Source organism: Phascolarctos cinereus, unplaced genomic scaffold (genome assembly GCF_003287225.1).
Source record: "Phascolarctos cinereus isolate Bilbo 61053 unplaced genomic scaffold, phaCin_HiC Scaffold_2;HRSCAF=192, whole genome shotgun sequence".
Classification (NCBI taxonomy): domain Eukaryota; kingdom Metazoa; phylum Chordata; class Mammalia; order Diprotodontia; family Phascolarctidae; genus Phascolarctos; species Phascolarctos cinereus.
In genome coordinates this window covers 60,738,198-60,751,635 of record NW_027555625.1, presented here as the reverse complement: position 1 = coordinate 60,751,635, position 13,438 = coordinate 60,738,198, and the positions used below count along the sequence as shown (strand labels likewise).

General features: G+C 48.0%; 1 protein-coding gene across 4 annotated transcripts in view; it reads left to right on the top strand.

The window, feature by feature from the left end:
• The window catches only part of DUS2 (dihydrouridine synthase 2), a 66,718-nt gene extending 53,865 nt beyond the window's left edge, over positions 1–12,853 (top strand). For 2 of the 4 annotated variants that reach the window (XM_020989298.2, XM_020989299.2), the window contains exons 12-16: positions 113–234; positions 2,784–2,927; positions 4,989–5,076; positions 10,503–10,576; positions 11,493–12,853. In XM_020989298.2, the coding sequence (XP_020844957.1) occupies positions 113–234; positions 2,784–2,927; positions 4,989–5,076; positions 10,503–10,576; positions 11,493–11,730 (666 nt within the window). In that variant the 3' untranslated portion in view covers positions 11,731–12,853. The other 2 variants (XR_013484522.1, XM_078149412.1) reach the window with 2 other exon arrangements.
• The last annotated feature ends 585 nt before the right edge of the window (positions 12,854–13,438 follow it).

Genomic DNA, 13,438 nt, shown 5'->3' with positions numbered 1-13,438 from the left:
AAGGGTCATGAAAAGAGAGGCCCCCTTCTTCTCTCATCCTGCACACAGTCCCTGTGCCTCACTGACCTCTCCTCAGCCCTGAGTCTCTTTCTTTCTTCACTCTTCCTCCCAGGCGGTGAGATACGATAACCACTACACTAACACCAAGTACTGCTTGTGCCAGATGCTGAGAGAACAGCTAGAAACTCCCCAGGGAAAGAAGCTCCATGCTGCCCAGTCTTCCCAGGAAATCTGGTGCGTATGGGGGATAGCCAGAGAGATTTGCCGCCTGGGGAGGAAGCCCCTACACCAGGGGCAGGCTGAGAAGTAGTGGCTGGGGTGGAGATTCATTCCTTCCCTCCAAGGTCCTCGTCAGACCCGTCAGGGATTCTTAATCAGTCAGGTAGCAGTTCATTGAGCACCAGCTGTGTGTGGGACCTGAGAATGCAAAGACAAAGGCCGAATCAATCCCAGATCCCTGGGAGCTTCCATATCCCCCGGAGGGGGCCAGGCAGGGCCCCTCTACAGAGCCCCTGAGGCCTCAGGGAGCTTCCCTGGGCCCCCAGGACCTTTCCCAGAGGAGCATAAAATCTGATCCCTGCCCTCGAGGGGCAGATAGGACATAGATACGGAGATGAAATAGTGGTTAGAAGGCTGCCATGAACATGGGCTGGTGTGAAATGAGAGTTCTCTATGGTTGTTGTAAGTGTTAGAGAAGTTAGGAGAATAGAGATGGTACAGGATTGACCAATCTAAGAAAGGGACCTTGTTCAGTCCTTCCAGGCCAATCTGAATCCCCTGTACAACATCCCTGAACAAATGGTTGTCCAGACATCCCTGGAGCCCTGTGCTTGAAGTGTGGCCTCTGGGGCAGCTTTCAAAGGGCTTGTTGTAATACAACCGCATTCCCTGAAGCTGTGCCTTTCTTACTGCAGCTCGAGATTGCAATAGTTTTTTTGGCTGCCACATCACACTACTGATTTATCCATAAGTTCTCCAGAGCTTTTCAGACGTGTTACTTTATATATTTCAGAAAGGAAATGAGAACCCAAATGTAAGTTGAGCTTGTGAATTTGAAAAACAAAACTGGGTAAGAAAGAGATGTTCTCTCTCAATTTTTTTGGTTAGCCTGTCAGTTGACTCCCTATATTTTCTTCCAGTGAGCCTGTTAGTAGGTATGTAATAAGTATTTGTTGAATAAAATTGAATACAAGGAGGTGAAAGACTATGGTTGTGGAATATTGGGTATACTGTCAAACACAAAGTGTTGGTTCTTTGAATTTCTTTTTTTCCTTTTTTGGGATTCTTTGTTAATAGGAATGGTTCCCCAAGTAGGGAATGAAGAGTGATATATTTGGAAATGAATCAGTGAAAATATCTTTAAATGTAGGGTAATGGTAGGAGGGAAGGTTGGAGAGGTAAATTGCAGTAGGTGGTGGTGCCACTGTTATCACATTGGAAAGAAACAACAGACTTGTTTGAGCAAAGCTCCTCTTAGCTTGGCCAGGTGTTACCTGTAGAAAACAAACTAAAATAATTGTCATAGGTGGCCTTGCAAGCGAACCTCACTGTCAGGTCCCCCATCCTATACTGGTGAAATTGATTTTTTGAACCTATGCAAATCTTTACATTTACCCCTACTCAGTTTCTTGTTATTAAATTCAGCCCACTACTCAGCTCTACTTGTAAGTGACAGTGTGGGTCAAGCTCTGTTCTAGGCTGGGGAAGATACAGAGTTTAGATAAGACATAGTGCCTGCCCTTGTGAAGCTTAAAAAGGCTTAGAAGAGAGAAATGAGACACACATAGAGATGATGAGAACATTCAACATCACATGATAAGTGCATTAAATAGAAGCAAAACAAAAGTATTGTGTGAGGTCCGAGTGGGAAGGTCTCTACCAGCCAGAGGGCTTAGAGAAGGCTTCCTCGGACTTTAAGTGATGGCATGCTGGCAGAGGGTGGTCGGTGCTTTCACCTCATGCCAAAAGTCATCTAGACTCCTTAGGTCACTGCTGGTCAGAACAGACGAAAAGGGCCACTCCTTATGTTTCTGAGCCTGTTTCTTGGGGCAGGTGGTGGCTGGGTGAGTGACCGCATTGGCTCTGAAGGCAGCCTTGGTGGGCAGAGTCCTCAGTGGACAGGTGAGAGAAGGCAGTTGTCCTGAAGGTTAGGCTCTGGCCAGGTGTGTGGCATTTATTGGACAGAAGGAGGTGAGCTGTCATCATCTGATATAAGGGTCCTTGCTGAGCTTCCAGGCTTCTCTTCTCCATCTTTGCTGAAACCATGCGTTTGGTGGGGCAGGAGACACACTCATTGCCCTTACAAAGAAAGGGTTGGTTGAGAAGCAGTCTTGCCAATGTATCTCCCTTATGTTTATAAAGACCCTGCTAAGATCAAGATTGATTGGGTGATCTAAAGCCTCCAGCTTGGGTATAGTTAGCCCCTTAGTACCCCAGCAGCAGCAAGACAGCAAGTGGGCCCTTCCTAACTGGTCAGCAGTTGCCGAATTGTGTATTTCCAAGGGACCACAGTGTCTCCTCATGGTGGTGATGAACCATTGCAACCAATTCAAATTCTTACCAGTCTAGGATATTTGGTCGCTTAACAGCAACTGTGTGAGCCAAAGAACTGGTAAGATGTGGCATGTGGCAATAGGAGTGTAGCCTGGTAGGTCCAGGAGAGTGAAGAGGGCAGAAGGCAAGCACACACCAGTTTGGGAGGGAGGGAGCGCCACATTTTTCTGGTGCCTGCTGAGAATCAGCCGTGCTGTGTGTTGCTAAGGAAGCTCTGGTGTCTTCCACAGTGACGCCTTTGAATTGGGCAGCTTCTATAAGAAGATAACAGCAGAATTGACAGCCAAAGCAGCCACACTCCAAAACGATGCTCAGGAGGAGGATGCCCAGGCTGGAGACGCTGATGTCATCAAAATGGCGGTTAAGTTTGACAAGTAAGTCATAAGCTTGTAGGCGGGAGGGCACTCCAGAAGGGACAGCAAGGATCGCCTGAAGCAACGTACTCCAGTGATGGAGCCCTAGACTTGGGTTCGGATCTGTGTTGCTTACTAGCTATAGAATGATGAACAAGTTCTTAGCCTGTCAGAGCTTCAGTTTCCTCATCTGGAAAATGGGGATAATGATTATGGTACCGCCCACCTCACAAGGCTGTTGTGAGGAGAGTCCCCAGGCAACCTGAACATGGTGCATAAAGCCTGATGTTGTGGGGTTATCGTCAGCAAACCCCTTCATTGTAGTAATAAGCAAGCTGCTCAGGCCTTTACTGGTGGCCGAGGGCCAAACCTGATTTGTCATCTTTTCTAACCCCGTGGAAACGACTTTGACCTTCTGGGATTCTTTCTCAAGGTGTTTGTGTTGAGTGGTGTGACCCCTAAGGGAGTTCTTGGAGCCCAGAAGAGAAGTTTTCCTTGGCTTGCACTGTGAAGCTCCCCTCACCCCAAAGGAAGCTCAAATGTTTCTCGATGGTTTTTATTCTGACTTGAAGATTTCATTATAGACATATCACTCCCAAGAAAGGGCATCTTTCTGAAAATAGAAGCCCCCTTTTTCTGGTAAGAAGTTCCATGAGAGCTTATGATGCTTGCCCTCCCCTGTAATCTTCCTAGTTGAGGAATCGGAAGGGGGCATTATGTAACATCAGAAGAACAGCTCATTGCTGACTAAATCCAGGAATCCATTTTACCCCGCCCTCCCTTCTTCACCGCCACTGCGGGGCCCTTTGGCTGGAGGAGGTTGGCTGCCTCTCAGGGCTCTGACGGAGAACTTAAGATCGGTCCAGGACCATCTTCCTTCTCCCCACCCGTATCCCCATTCCCATGCGGCCTCTGCTCTGGGGTCTTTCCCAGAGCCTTAGCCCTTTTTGAGCCCTTCTGTTTTCCTGATGCTGTTGTCATTTGTTACACTAATCATCCTGTTGTGACAGCTGCACAGGCTGCCTGGGATGCTCCTGCTGGTTTTCCCCTGTGAGTCTCTTTGCTTTGAATTTCGTCCCTGCATGTGATTCGCCATGCTTTGTGAGCTGGGATCTGTCCCTTCCCCCAGGGCTTGGTTGCAGGGCCTTCGTTCTGGAGGCAACTTCAGTGACCAGGGGCAAGGGACATTCCTTGCCTATGTGTAGAGAGGGCCTCAGGAGCAGCAGGGCTGGCCATCCTCTTGTGAGAAGGCCATCGGGTGACAGAGGCAGCCGCTGACTTAGCAGAACATCCAAATAATAGGACACGTGGAATCTTGATGCTTTCATTCCTCTCTTGCGCCTCTCACATCTGTACAGATGCTTCTGCACCTCCTCTGCATGAGCACTGCTGCCCAGCGAGTGCCTGACTCCTCCATCCTTCCTCTTTCTCTCTTCTCTTCTGACCCAGGCGGTGCTGCTGGTCATCATCAGCAGAGTTGGGCTTGCTCTTCTTGGGAGCTGGGATGGCTCCTTTTGGGCTGCTGTCACTCCCCGGTGGGCAGGTGGACATTGGGATTTATATCTGGGAGGGACCTTTGAGGTGATCTGGTCCAGCCCCTTCATTTAACAGACAAGAAAAGTAAGGACCAAAGAGAGAAAGGTTGCACGGTATCAAGCTGCAGGGCTGGTGTCAGACCCGTGTCCTTAGGCATCAGAGCCAGTACTTTTTTCTGCTTCCACTGCGGTGGGCCTTAGGGAGGGTTCCAGGGGATCCCAGGCTCTCAGTAGATCAGTGAGAGATCAGTGTTGCAAGGAGAGCTCCTGGATGTGGTGGTTCATTCTCACAGCCCATCCAGCTCCTCTCAGTACTTCCTCTGTTCTTCAGAACCAGACAGTTGAGATCCATGAGCATCAGAAGGGAGAGGAGAGCAGCCAGGAGCTGCCTGGCAGATAAATTGCATCCATTACAATGCATCCATTTGTGTTGGCTGCACCCAGCAAGGAAGGAAAGAAAGGGAGAGCTGGTTGACAATCTTTTCTCCTCTTCCCTTTCTTCCATTCTCCACAAGTGGACTCATTTTTGACTTCTTTTCTCCTTCAGGAGACAATACCCACCCCAGATCACACCTAAGATGTGCTTGCTGGAATGGTGCCGGAAGGAGAAGTTAGCCCAGCCAGTGTATGAAACAGTGAGTTGGTGGTGGGGGTAGTCCATTCTGCTGTGCCTGTTGGTCTGGCAGGCTACAGGGGAAAATCCATTTCATGTCTGCTTCAGTAAGTTAGGGGAGGCCTATTTGGGGCAGCATATTAGGCCAAAATTAGCTCCAAAAAGCCCGTGTGTGGTTTGGTGGGAGTGGGGAGTGGATAGAAGTCAGAGTGGTCCCTCTGTGGGTCCAGAGACAGACCTGAGCAGGCCTGGCACTAACAAGAGCTTCCCTGAGTCCCCTCACACCAGATCATCTAAGAGGCCCAGTCCACTAAGTCTGAAACTGAGAGGGACTTCCAGAGACCTTACCCTATCACAAGGCAGGACAGTGACGATGCCCTCCTGTCATGTGTATCTTGCCCAGCTGGTGAATCCTGATTAATTTAAAAGTTAACTATTGAATTAGAAGCAGTTATCCGATATCTGGCATATGCCACTATCATAATTGTTTGCTAGGTGATGATGTAGCTAGGCGAATTTTGACCTGGTTGACCAAACTAAAGAATTAATAGGTCAACTTAGAAGGAGGTTTCTAGTGGAGGGTCTTGGGGGTCTTTCCTGTGCCATTCAACATTTTTTTTATCAGTGACTTGCAAGGTTAAAGAAATAAATGAAGTTCTTCCAAGTCTACGGATGACAAAGCCAGGAGGGAAGCAGCACTGGGGATGACAGAGTTGGGTCAAAAAGATCTTTAGGAGATCAGATAAAACAGGAAACCAAATCGAGAAGATGAGATTGGAGAGGGATAAATGTCATGGACTTGGCTTCAGAAAAATTGGCTGCCCAGAAAAGGAGGGGAGGAGGTGTAGCTAGGCAACCATTTGTGTAAGAACATTCCTGGAATTATAGTATATGACAGGATCAGTATGATTCATCAGTGAGATAGCCCAACCAGAAATATTACCATGTTATAGGGCTGCCTTAGGAGAGGCCCACTGCCCATAGTGAGGAGGGGGTTGGTGGATTCTTCCCTAGACAGGCCAGATTGGATGGAATGGGGTACTCAGTGCAGGAAGAATATCAGTGAGCCAGAGGGTAACCCATAGATAGAAAGACTGGCATCCCTGCCACGTGAAGAAAAGTGGAGAAAGCCAGCAAGGTGACCTGGGCAGGTAAATGTGACTGCCCCGGTATCACTAAGCTTTGTTAGATGAGACCCAGGACTGGACCATGGCTCTGGATGGGAGGGTACCTTATTCAAAAGAAATGATGGTGGTGATGATGATAGCAGCAGCATTGATCTATGCTTTACCGAGTATCTGACGTATAGTTTCTCATTGGATCCTCACAACAACTGTGGGGCATAGATGCTATTATTACCCCCATTTCATAAATGAGGAAACTGAGGCAGACAGGTTAAGTGACTTGCCCACAGTCAACTAGTATTTGTCTGAGGCCAGATTCAAACTCAGGGCTTCTTGACTTCAGGCCCATGGCTCCGTCTCCTGTCCCACCAGCTGCCTTAGAAACATGATAGGCTGTGGGGTAGCATCGTACATTAAGAAGGTTTACTCATATTAGGAAACCCAGGAACCAATGGGGAAGTGTGGTGGGGGGCACTAACATATTTAACGTAGCACATAGAAAAAAGAAATCAGTGAGCTCAGGAAGCAAAACAGGAGCCTGGCCCAGGGGCATGATCTCGTAGTGGTGGTGGACTTCGGTTATCCAGACACCTGTAAAGCCAGAGCAGCTAACAACTGCTTGGACTGCTTTAATTAATTATTTCATCCTTCGAAGTGTGGAGGAAGCACCCAAAAGAAATTCTAATCTGGATCCGATTCTCACTGATAAGGAAGAATTGATTGCTAAGGAGAACATGATGGGAACACTGCAGGGCAAAGTGTTAGTTCCTTAGACTTTGTGGTGGAGAAGGACAGGAAAGCCATGTATAGTCTGACATTCACCTTAGTTTTGAGAGAGCACATATATTTCAGGAAAAGATAAAGAAGATCCTGTAACTACAATTCTAACAAGGGAAGACAGCCCAGAAGGGATGTGAAACTCTCAAGAATTACATTTTGAAGTCATACAGAAAAACAATTCCAGTAAGAAGAAATAATGGGAATTGTCTGAAGAGAACAGTGTGGGTACACGGAGAGCTTACCTGCCAACTTAGATTTTCCACAGATAAGTAGTGACTGTGGAAGCAAGGGCAGGTGACAAAGCACTGGTACAGAAGACTGGCACCGGGTGTGCCGGAAGACTGGCGTCAGGCATGAGAGTGAGCTGAGGTTAGGAAGGAAAGCTAAGGACGGCCAGAAGAGGGAGTGAGGAAGGCAGCTGTGTTTGGGGCAAAGAGGAGGCTCATGGGATCACAGGCTGAGAGCCTCGGTCCAGTGCCCTCCTCTTACCACGAGTAAGGTGAGGAAGGATTCATTCCAGGGAATTCCAGTGTGCTTCTCCCCTGCACCTCTCTTCCTGACTTTGGGACTGGAAAGGACAGAACAAAAATGGCTGATAAGGACTGCTTAGATGTCCTTGGTGAATCCAGCTCATCTGGCCAGATGGACGTCGTATTTGGGGAATGAAAGGACTCATGACTTAGATTGCTGAGCCGCTGTCAGTGACAGGTGAAAGCTTACAGTGAGTGGCTGGGCGACACGGGGCTGGAGGACAAATGAGGGGAAGCAGATAGAATCTGCAGGCTGTACACCCACGAGCTGGATTTCAATTCCTTGCAAATTCTAGAGCATTATTAAAGGGATAGCGAGAGGGCGTGTAAAAAAGGGAGCAAAGAGCCAGCATGGTTTTGCCAAGAATAGAAAATAAAAGTCCAATTGTATTTCTTCCTTTAAAAGGGGTCCTGAACTGGTCAATCAGGAAAATGCCTATAGTTTGCCTATTAATGCCATTAATGGTGCGGTGTCCGTTTGGAGGTGGGTCCCCAGTGAATTACCCCAAGGATATGTGCGTGGTCCTGTGCTTCTCAACATTTTTATCAGTGATTTGTTGAAGATGCTTGGATACAAATATCATGCTTATCAATTTACATATGGCACAGACCTGAGAGGAATAGCTAGCATATTAGCTGATGGCCCAGAAAATTTGGGCAATGTCATAAATTAACATTTAATGGGAATAAAATGTGAAGTCTTATATTTGAGTCTTTAAAAATTGGCTTCACAGTCTTAAGAGAAGAGACACAGGCAACAGTGGTTCTGAGAAGGATGTGGGAGTTTCTGTATACCGCAAACTCAGTGTGAGCCCTGGGGTGATAAGGTAACCAAAAACACCACTGCAAAGAGGGCAGTATTGAGAGAGGCCTGGTTTCCAGAAGTGAGGAAGTGGCATCTCTGCACTGTGCCCAGGGCAGACCACTTCTGGAGTGCGGGGTCCAGTTGGGGGCCACACTTTCGGAGAAAATGGATAAATTGGATAAAATGGAGAAGACACATCCGGAGAATGGCCTCATTCACATATGGGCCATACCAGAATCTGGGGAAGGAGCTGGGGAGGGTGGGCTTAGAAGAGATAAGATGGCTCTGTTCACAGGGACTTCAGGGGAGGTGAGGCAGTGGACGGAAGGTGCAAAGAGGCAGGTTTAGGTTGATGAAAGGAAAAAGGTCTTACTAGAGAACTGACCAGAGTGGGATGGCACATCAGCCGGGGCTGGCGCGTCCTCGTCCGAGCTCTTCGGATGTGGCTTAGGCAGCCGTTTGTCAGGTAGGTTGTTGTAAGGTTTAATTGGGCTAAATGGCTCCTGAAGTCTTTTCTGTTTGAATTAGTTTGTGGGAGAATGGTGGTGTCCACGACATACAGGAAGTCTAGGAGAAGGTTTTGGAGGAAAGATAATGAGTTTTGTTTTGGATGGGGCTATTTTGAGGTGTCTGTGGGGCATCCAGTTAAGATGTCCAAAAGGCAGTTGGTGATGCGTGACTGGAGATAAGGAAGGGGTCTGGGGCTGGAGAGACAGATTTAAGAGACATCTTGGATGTGGTCATTGAACCCATATGCACTAATGAGAATACCAAGGCAGATAGCATAGAGCAGTGATGTCAGTCTCCACTAATCCATACATAAGGAACCCTGAGGGCCATAGAGCGACTTCGTTTTGAAATGTAATATTATCTGTGTTTTATTGTACTGTTATTTATTTTGTTAACTATTTGCTGGTTACATTTTGATTTGTCTGGGGCTGCACGTAGGATGTTGCAGGCTGCACATCGGTCTCAGGCTGCATGTTTGATGCCTCTACTAGAGAGTGACAAGAGAAGAGGGCCCTGGGGAGAGGCCTGGGTGAAGACCCAGCAAAGGGAAGGGTTAGAGGGCTGGGAAGAGAGTGAGAGCTGTGCCAGTGCACAAGTCACTGAGGAAGGACACCGAGAAATGGCAGCGAAGAAAGGAATGACCAGATTCCTTCTGTGATACAAGTATGGTCTGAAGACCTAAACGAGGGAGAGTCAAAACAAAAAGAAAAATATTGATGCTAAAATTGTAGATAAATTATTGGCAGGGACATTGCAGTAGCACATCACAAAGATGATGTACTCTGACCAGGCCAGATTAATATCAGGAGCACAGGGATGGTTCAGTATTAGGAAAATTATAAACATGTGACCATATTCTTAACAAGAACAAGAAAAACCAGGAGATGTAGAAAAGGCTTTTGACAAGATACAATGCCCATTCCTGTTGAAAACACTAGAAAATAGAAATAAATCTTTCCTTGATACTTTCAGTAGCATCTTGTCTAAAACCAAGGGCCAGCATTATCTGTAATGGAGATTTAACTGGAGGCTTTTCCAGTAAGGGTGTCCCATTATCATCGTTATTATTCAATGTAGTTCCAGAAATGCTAACTGTAACAATTGGACAAGAAAAAGAAGGTGAGGGAGTAAGCATAAGAAAAAAGGAAACAAAACTGTTACTTTTTGCAGAGGATGCAACTAAAAAGAGGGCCAGGTGAAAAAAAGTAAATGAAAATAAACCCACATAAGTGATTGGCATTTCTATGTTACCAACAAAATTCAGTAGGAAGAGATAGAGAAATTCCCATTAAAGTAACTACAAAAAGTATGAACTAATTGCCAAGACACACAGGAATTATATGAACACAGTGACAAGAAAAGTTACGGTAATTTAACCTCTGGCTTCCTCAGTTTCCTCAAGATAGTAACAGCTAGCTGCAGGGTTGTTGTGAGGGTCAGTGAGGCCCTCATTTTGTAAAGCTCATACCAGAGCCTCAAGATGTTGTTAGAGAGAGGACACAGATTTGTGGTAGACTAGTCAGCACAGCAATCTGTGAAGGGGTAGGCAAAAGAGCAGCCTGGGGATAGGGGCTCTTCCATTTCTTCCCAGGGACCCTCAGCAGAAAACATTGCTTTAGGCGTAGTCGCAAGGGTGCATCTCCGTTCTCCGAGGCAGTCACCTGTGGCCCTGGGCCCCATCTGTACTCTCCCCATCTAGATCCAGAGACCAGTGGACCGCTTGTTCTGCTCCATTGTCACTGTTTCTGAGCACAAGTACCAATCAGCACTGTGGTAAGTAGCCAGATCTCTCTTTCTCCGACCTGCTGCCCCTCTGAATGTTCCTTCCCCACCCAGCAGAGAGGCAAGAAAGAGTAGGGAAGGAGAGTAACAAGAGACTTGAGTTCCCAGCCCCCACCTCTTCCTAATTGACCCTGATCGTGATCCTCAGCCTCTCTGAGCCTCAATTTCCCCATCTGTAGACTGGGGATAATACCATCTCATCAGCCCAAGGGTAGGCAAGGGACCAGTTGGCCCCCACTGGTCAGTCTCTCCCCCGCCCAGCATCTCAGACATTGTCTCTCTCTGTGCTTAACACCCGAGGCAGCTGGAATCTCCAGCCATCACCAGGTAATATTCCTAATGCTAGGTATTTCCTCTTGTGCCTCAGGATACAAAGGCCATCATGGGAAATAGCCTTGTCCTCAGGGAGCATCTGTTCCTCTGGGAAAGCAGCATGTGCTCAGATAAATAAACAGAAGAATGGTTTTTTGTTGTGACCTGAGATGTGAGCAATGCAGGGAGCAGCCATTGTGGACATGCTCCCACTGAGGCATAACTGCAAGTCTGGGCCACTGAGGCCCCCAGACACACAGCTAACACACGTCAGAGGCAGGGCTTGGACCAGGTCTCCCTCTGGCCCAGAGCAGCTCCCTCTCCGCTCTGCCACAATGTAGACAATCTTTGTCAATAATGTCATCCCTTATTCAGGGTAAGGGGTTGAAGGTGCATGCCGAATTTGTTCTACACTTCCCCTGGTGACCACTAGCTGACAGATCCTTGGGGGACCATGAGGAATGATGTCCTTGGCCTTGGAAGCCTGTCTTCTTCAGATCAGGCTCCAATGAAGAGCCTAAGGCTTATTTATGCTTTGGCTGCTCCTGAGATCTTTGCCTCACTTCCTGTCACTCTGTGCCTGGTCCTCTCCTAGGGACAAGTCCAAGAAGCTGGCGGAACAAGCCGCAGCCATCGTCTGCCTGAGAAGCCTAGGGCTCCCTGAGGGGAAGCTGAGTGACGACGCACAGAGCCCCCTCATGCACAAGCGCAAAGTGGAGGAGAGGGAACTTTGGAAAGACCGAGAGAACGAGGAGGCCCCTCCTGGAGGGGCCCCTCACAAAAAGCCCCACCTGACCCTGGGGACCAACAACAGTGCACCTGACAGGCCATGACTCTCCTTCACCTTCATACGCTCCCCACTGCCACCCCCCAGGATTCCTGTGGACCCAGAACACGGAGCGACCTGGGGAAGCCCCCATGTGGGAGCTCTGGGCCTTCTGGAAGGAGTGTGGGGAGGGGTGGCTGTGGGTGTAGGTGGGGCTCAGGGACTGGGACATGGAGCTGCTTAGCTCGTACTGCCGCACCCCACCCCACCAGGTGTTGGGAAGCAAGAGACTTGGACTGCTTGGCCTGGCTTACCCTTCCATAAGACAGGTCTGAACACCACTGGAGGGTGTGGAAAGCAGCCATTCACAATGTGCATGAGCCAGTGACGAAAGACCTGTGGGTTCACTATGGACTTAGGATGGGCAGAGGGGGTGGCGGGGGTGGACACTGAGTAATTTGGTGTCCTGGGGAGGGAGAACAGAAGAGCTGGAGGCCTGAAGCTGGGGGGAGGGGGAAGTTGGAGAGGACACAAGAGGATGTTGTCCAGGGCTGACACCACAAGTCCAGAGTCTGGGAATCTTCTGTGGTGCCAGCTGTTCCAGGTACCCTATGTTTTCCTCAGTAAAGATGGCCCTCTGCACTGAGTTGAGCCTTCACCCCTGTGAGCACCTCATCCTTGAGGCTACTGGAGGGGCAGAGAGGGCCTCCCTCCACTGTCACTAGTAGGGTCTTCCTGAGCTATGAGGGTCTAGGTAGGGAAAGGGCAAAAGAGTTTCTGCCTTTCCTTCCACTTAGCACCACTCACCACACCTTCTGCCCTGTCTCCCAGGGGAGATAGATGAAGCAAGTGAAACAATGTCTACTTGGGGAAGGTTCCCCCCATCCCAGTGGTAATTGACTGCTGTCAGCCACTAATCATCTTTGCCGCTGCTAATTGGAAGACCCTGGGAACAGATGGATAGAATTCTGAGCCCTGGTAACTTGAACTAATGGTCACAGCCTGGGCAGCCACTGGAGCATATCAAACCGTGACTCCTGACTCTGATGGTCCCAAGGGAGCTCCTAGTCCTAACGAAGGATGAACAGTGTCCACAGGGCCCTCTTCCTTGCCTCCATGCTGTCTTCATTGAGGAAGATTGTTTGGGCGGGTTGGATGTCAAGGAGGAGAATTAAAAAGGGTTAAGCAGTCTTCTGTGTCTGCGCTCCTATCTGCACAGTTAGAACAAGGTCCAAAGGCTCATTTTACTAATAGGAACACTGACAAATTGAAGGTAAAAATGCTTCTTGGAGCATGACTCGAAAAAAATGCTGCAGCCTTTTGAAAACCTCTGCAGTGCCATATGTAGGAAGAAACCTCAGATTTTAACCCCTCTTGGGACATTTGCTGCTTGTGTGCTTTTGAAAGTCATTGTCCTCACTAAGCCACCTGAGAGGATGAGACCTCTAGCTATCCATTTCACAGGGTCTTGAGGCAAGTACTTTGTAGAAGTAAGCTAGTCAAAGGAGAGATTAGCAAAATTGAAAGTAAACCCATTGACCTAATAAAACTAGGAGCTGGTTTAAAAAAAAACCCACATAATGAAATGGATAAGCCATTGCTAATATGATTAAAAAGAAAGGAAAACCAAATTACCATTATCAAAACAGAAGGTGAATTCACAGACAACAAAGGGGGAAAAAAAGCAATTATTTTGGCTCTGCTAATAAAACTGGCAATCTCAAATAAAATGGATGAATATTTGCAAAAGTATAAATTGTCCAGATTGACAGCAG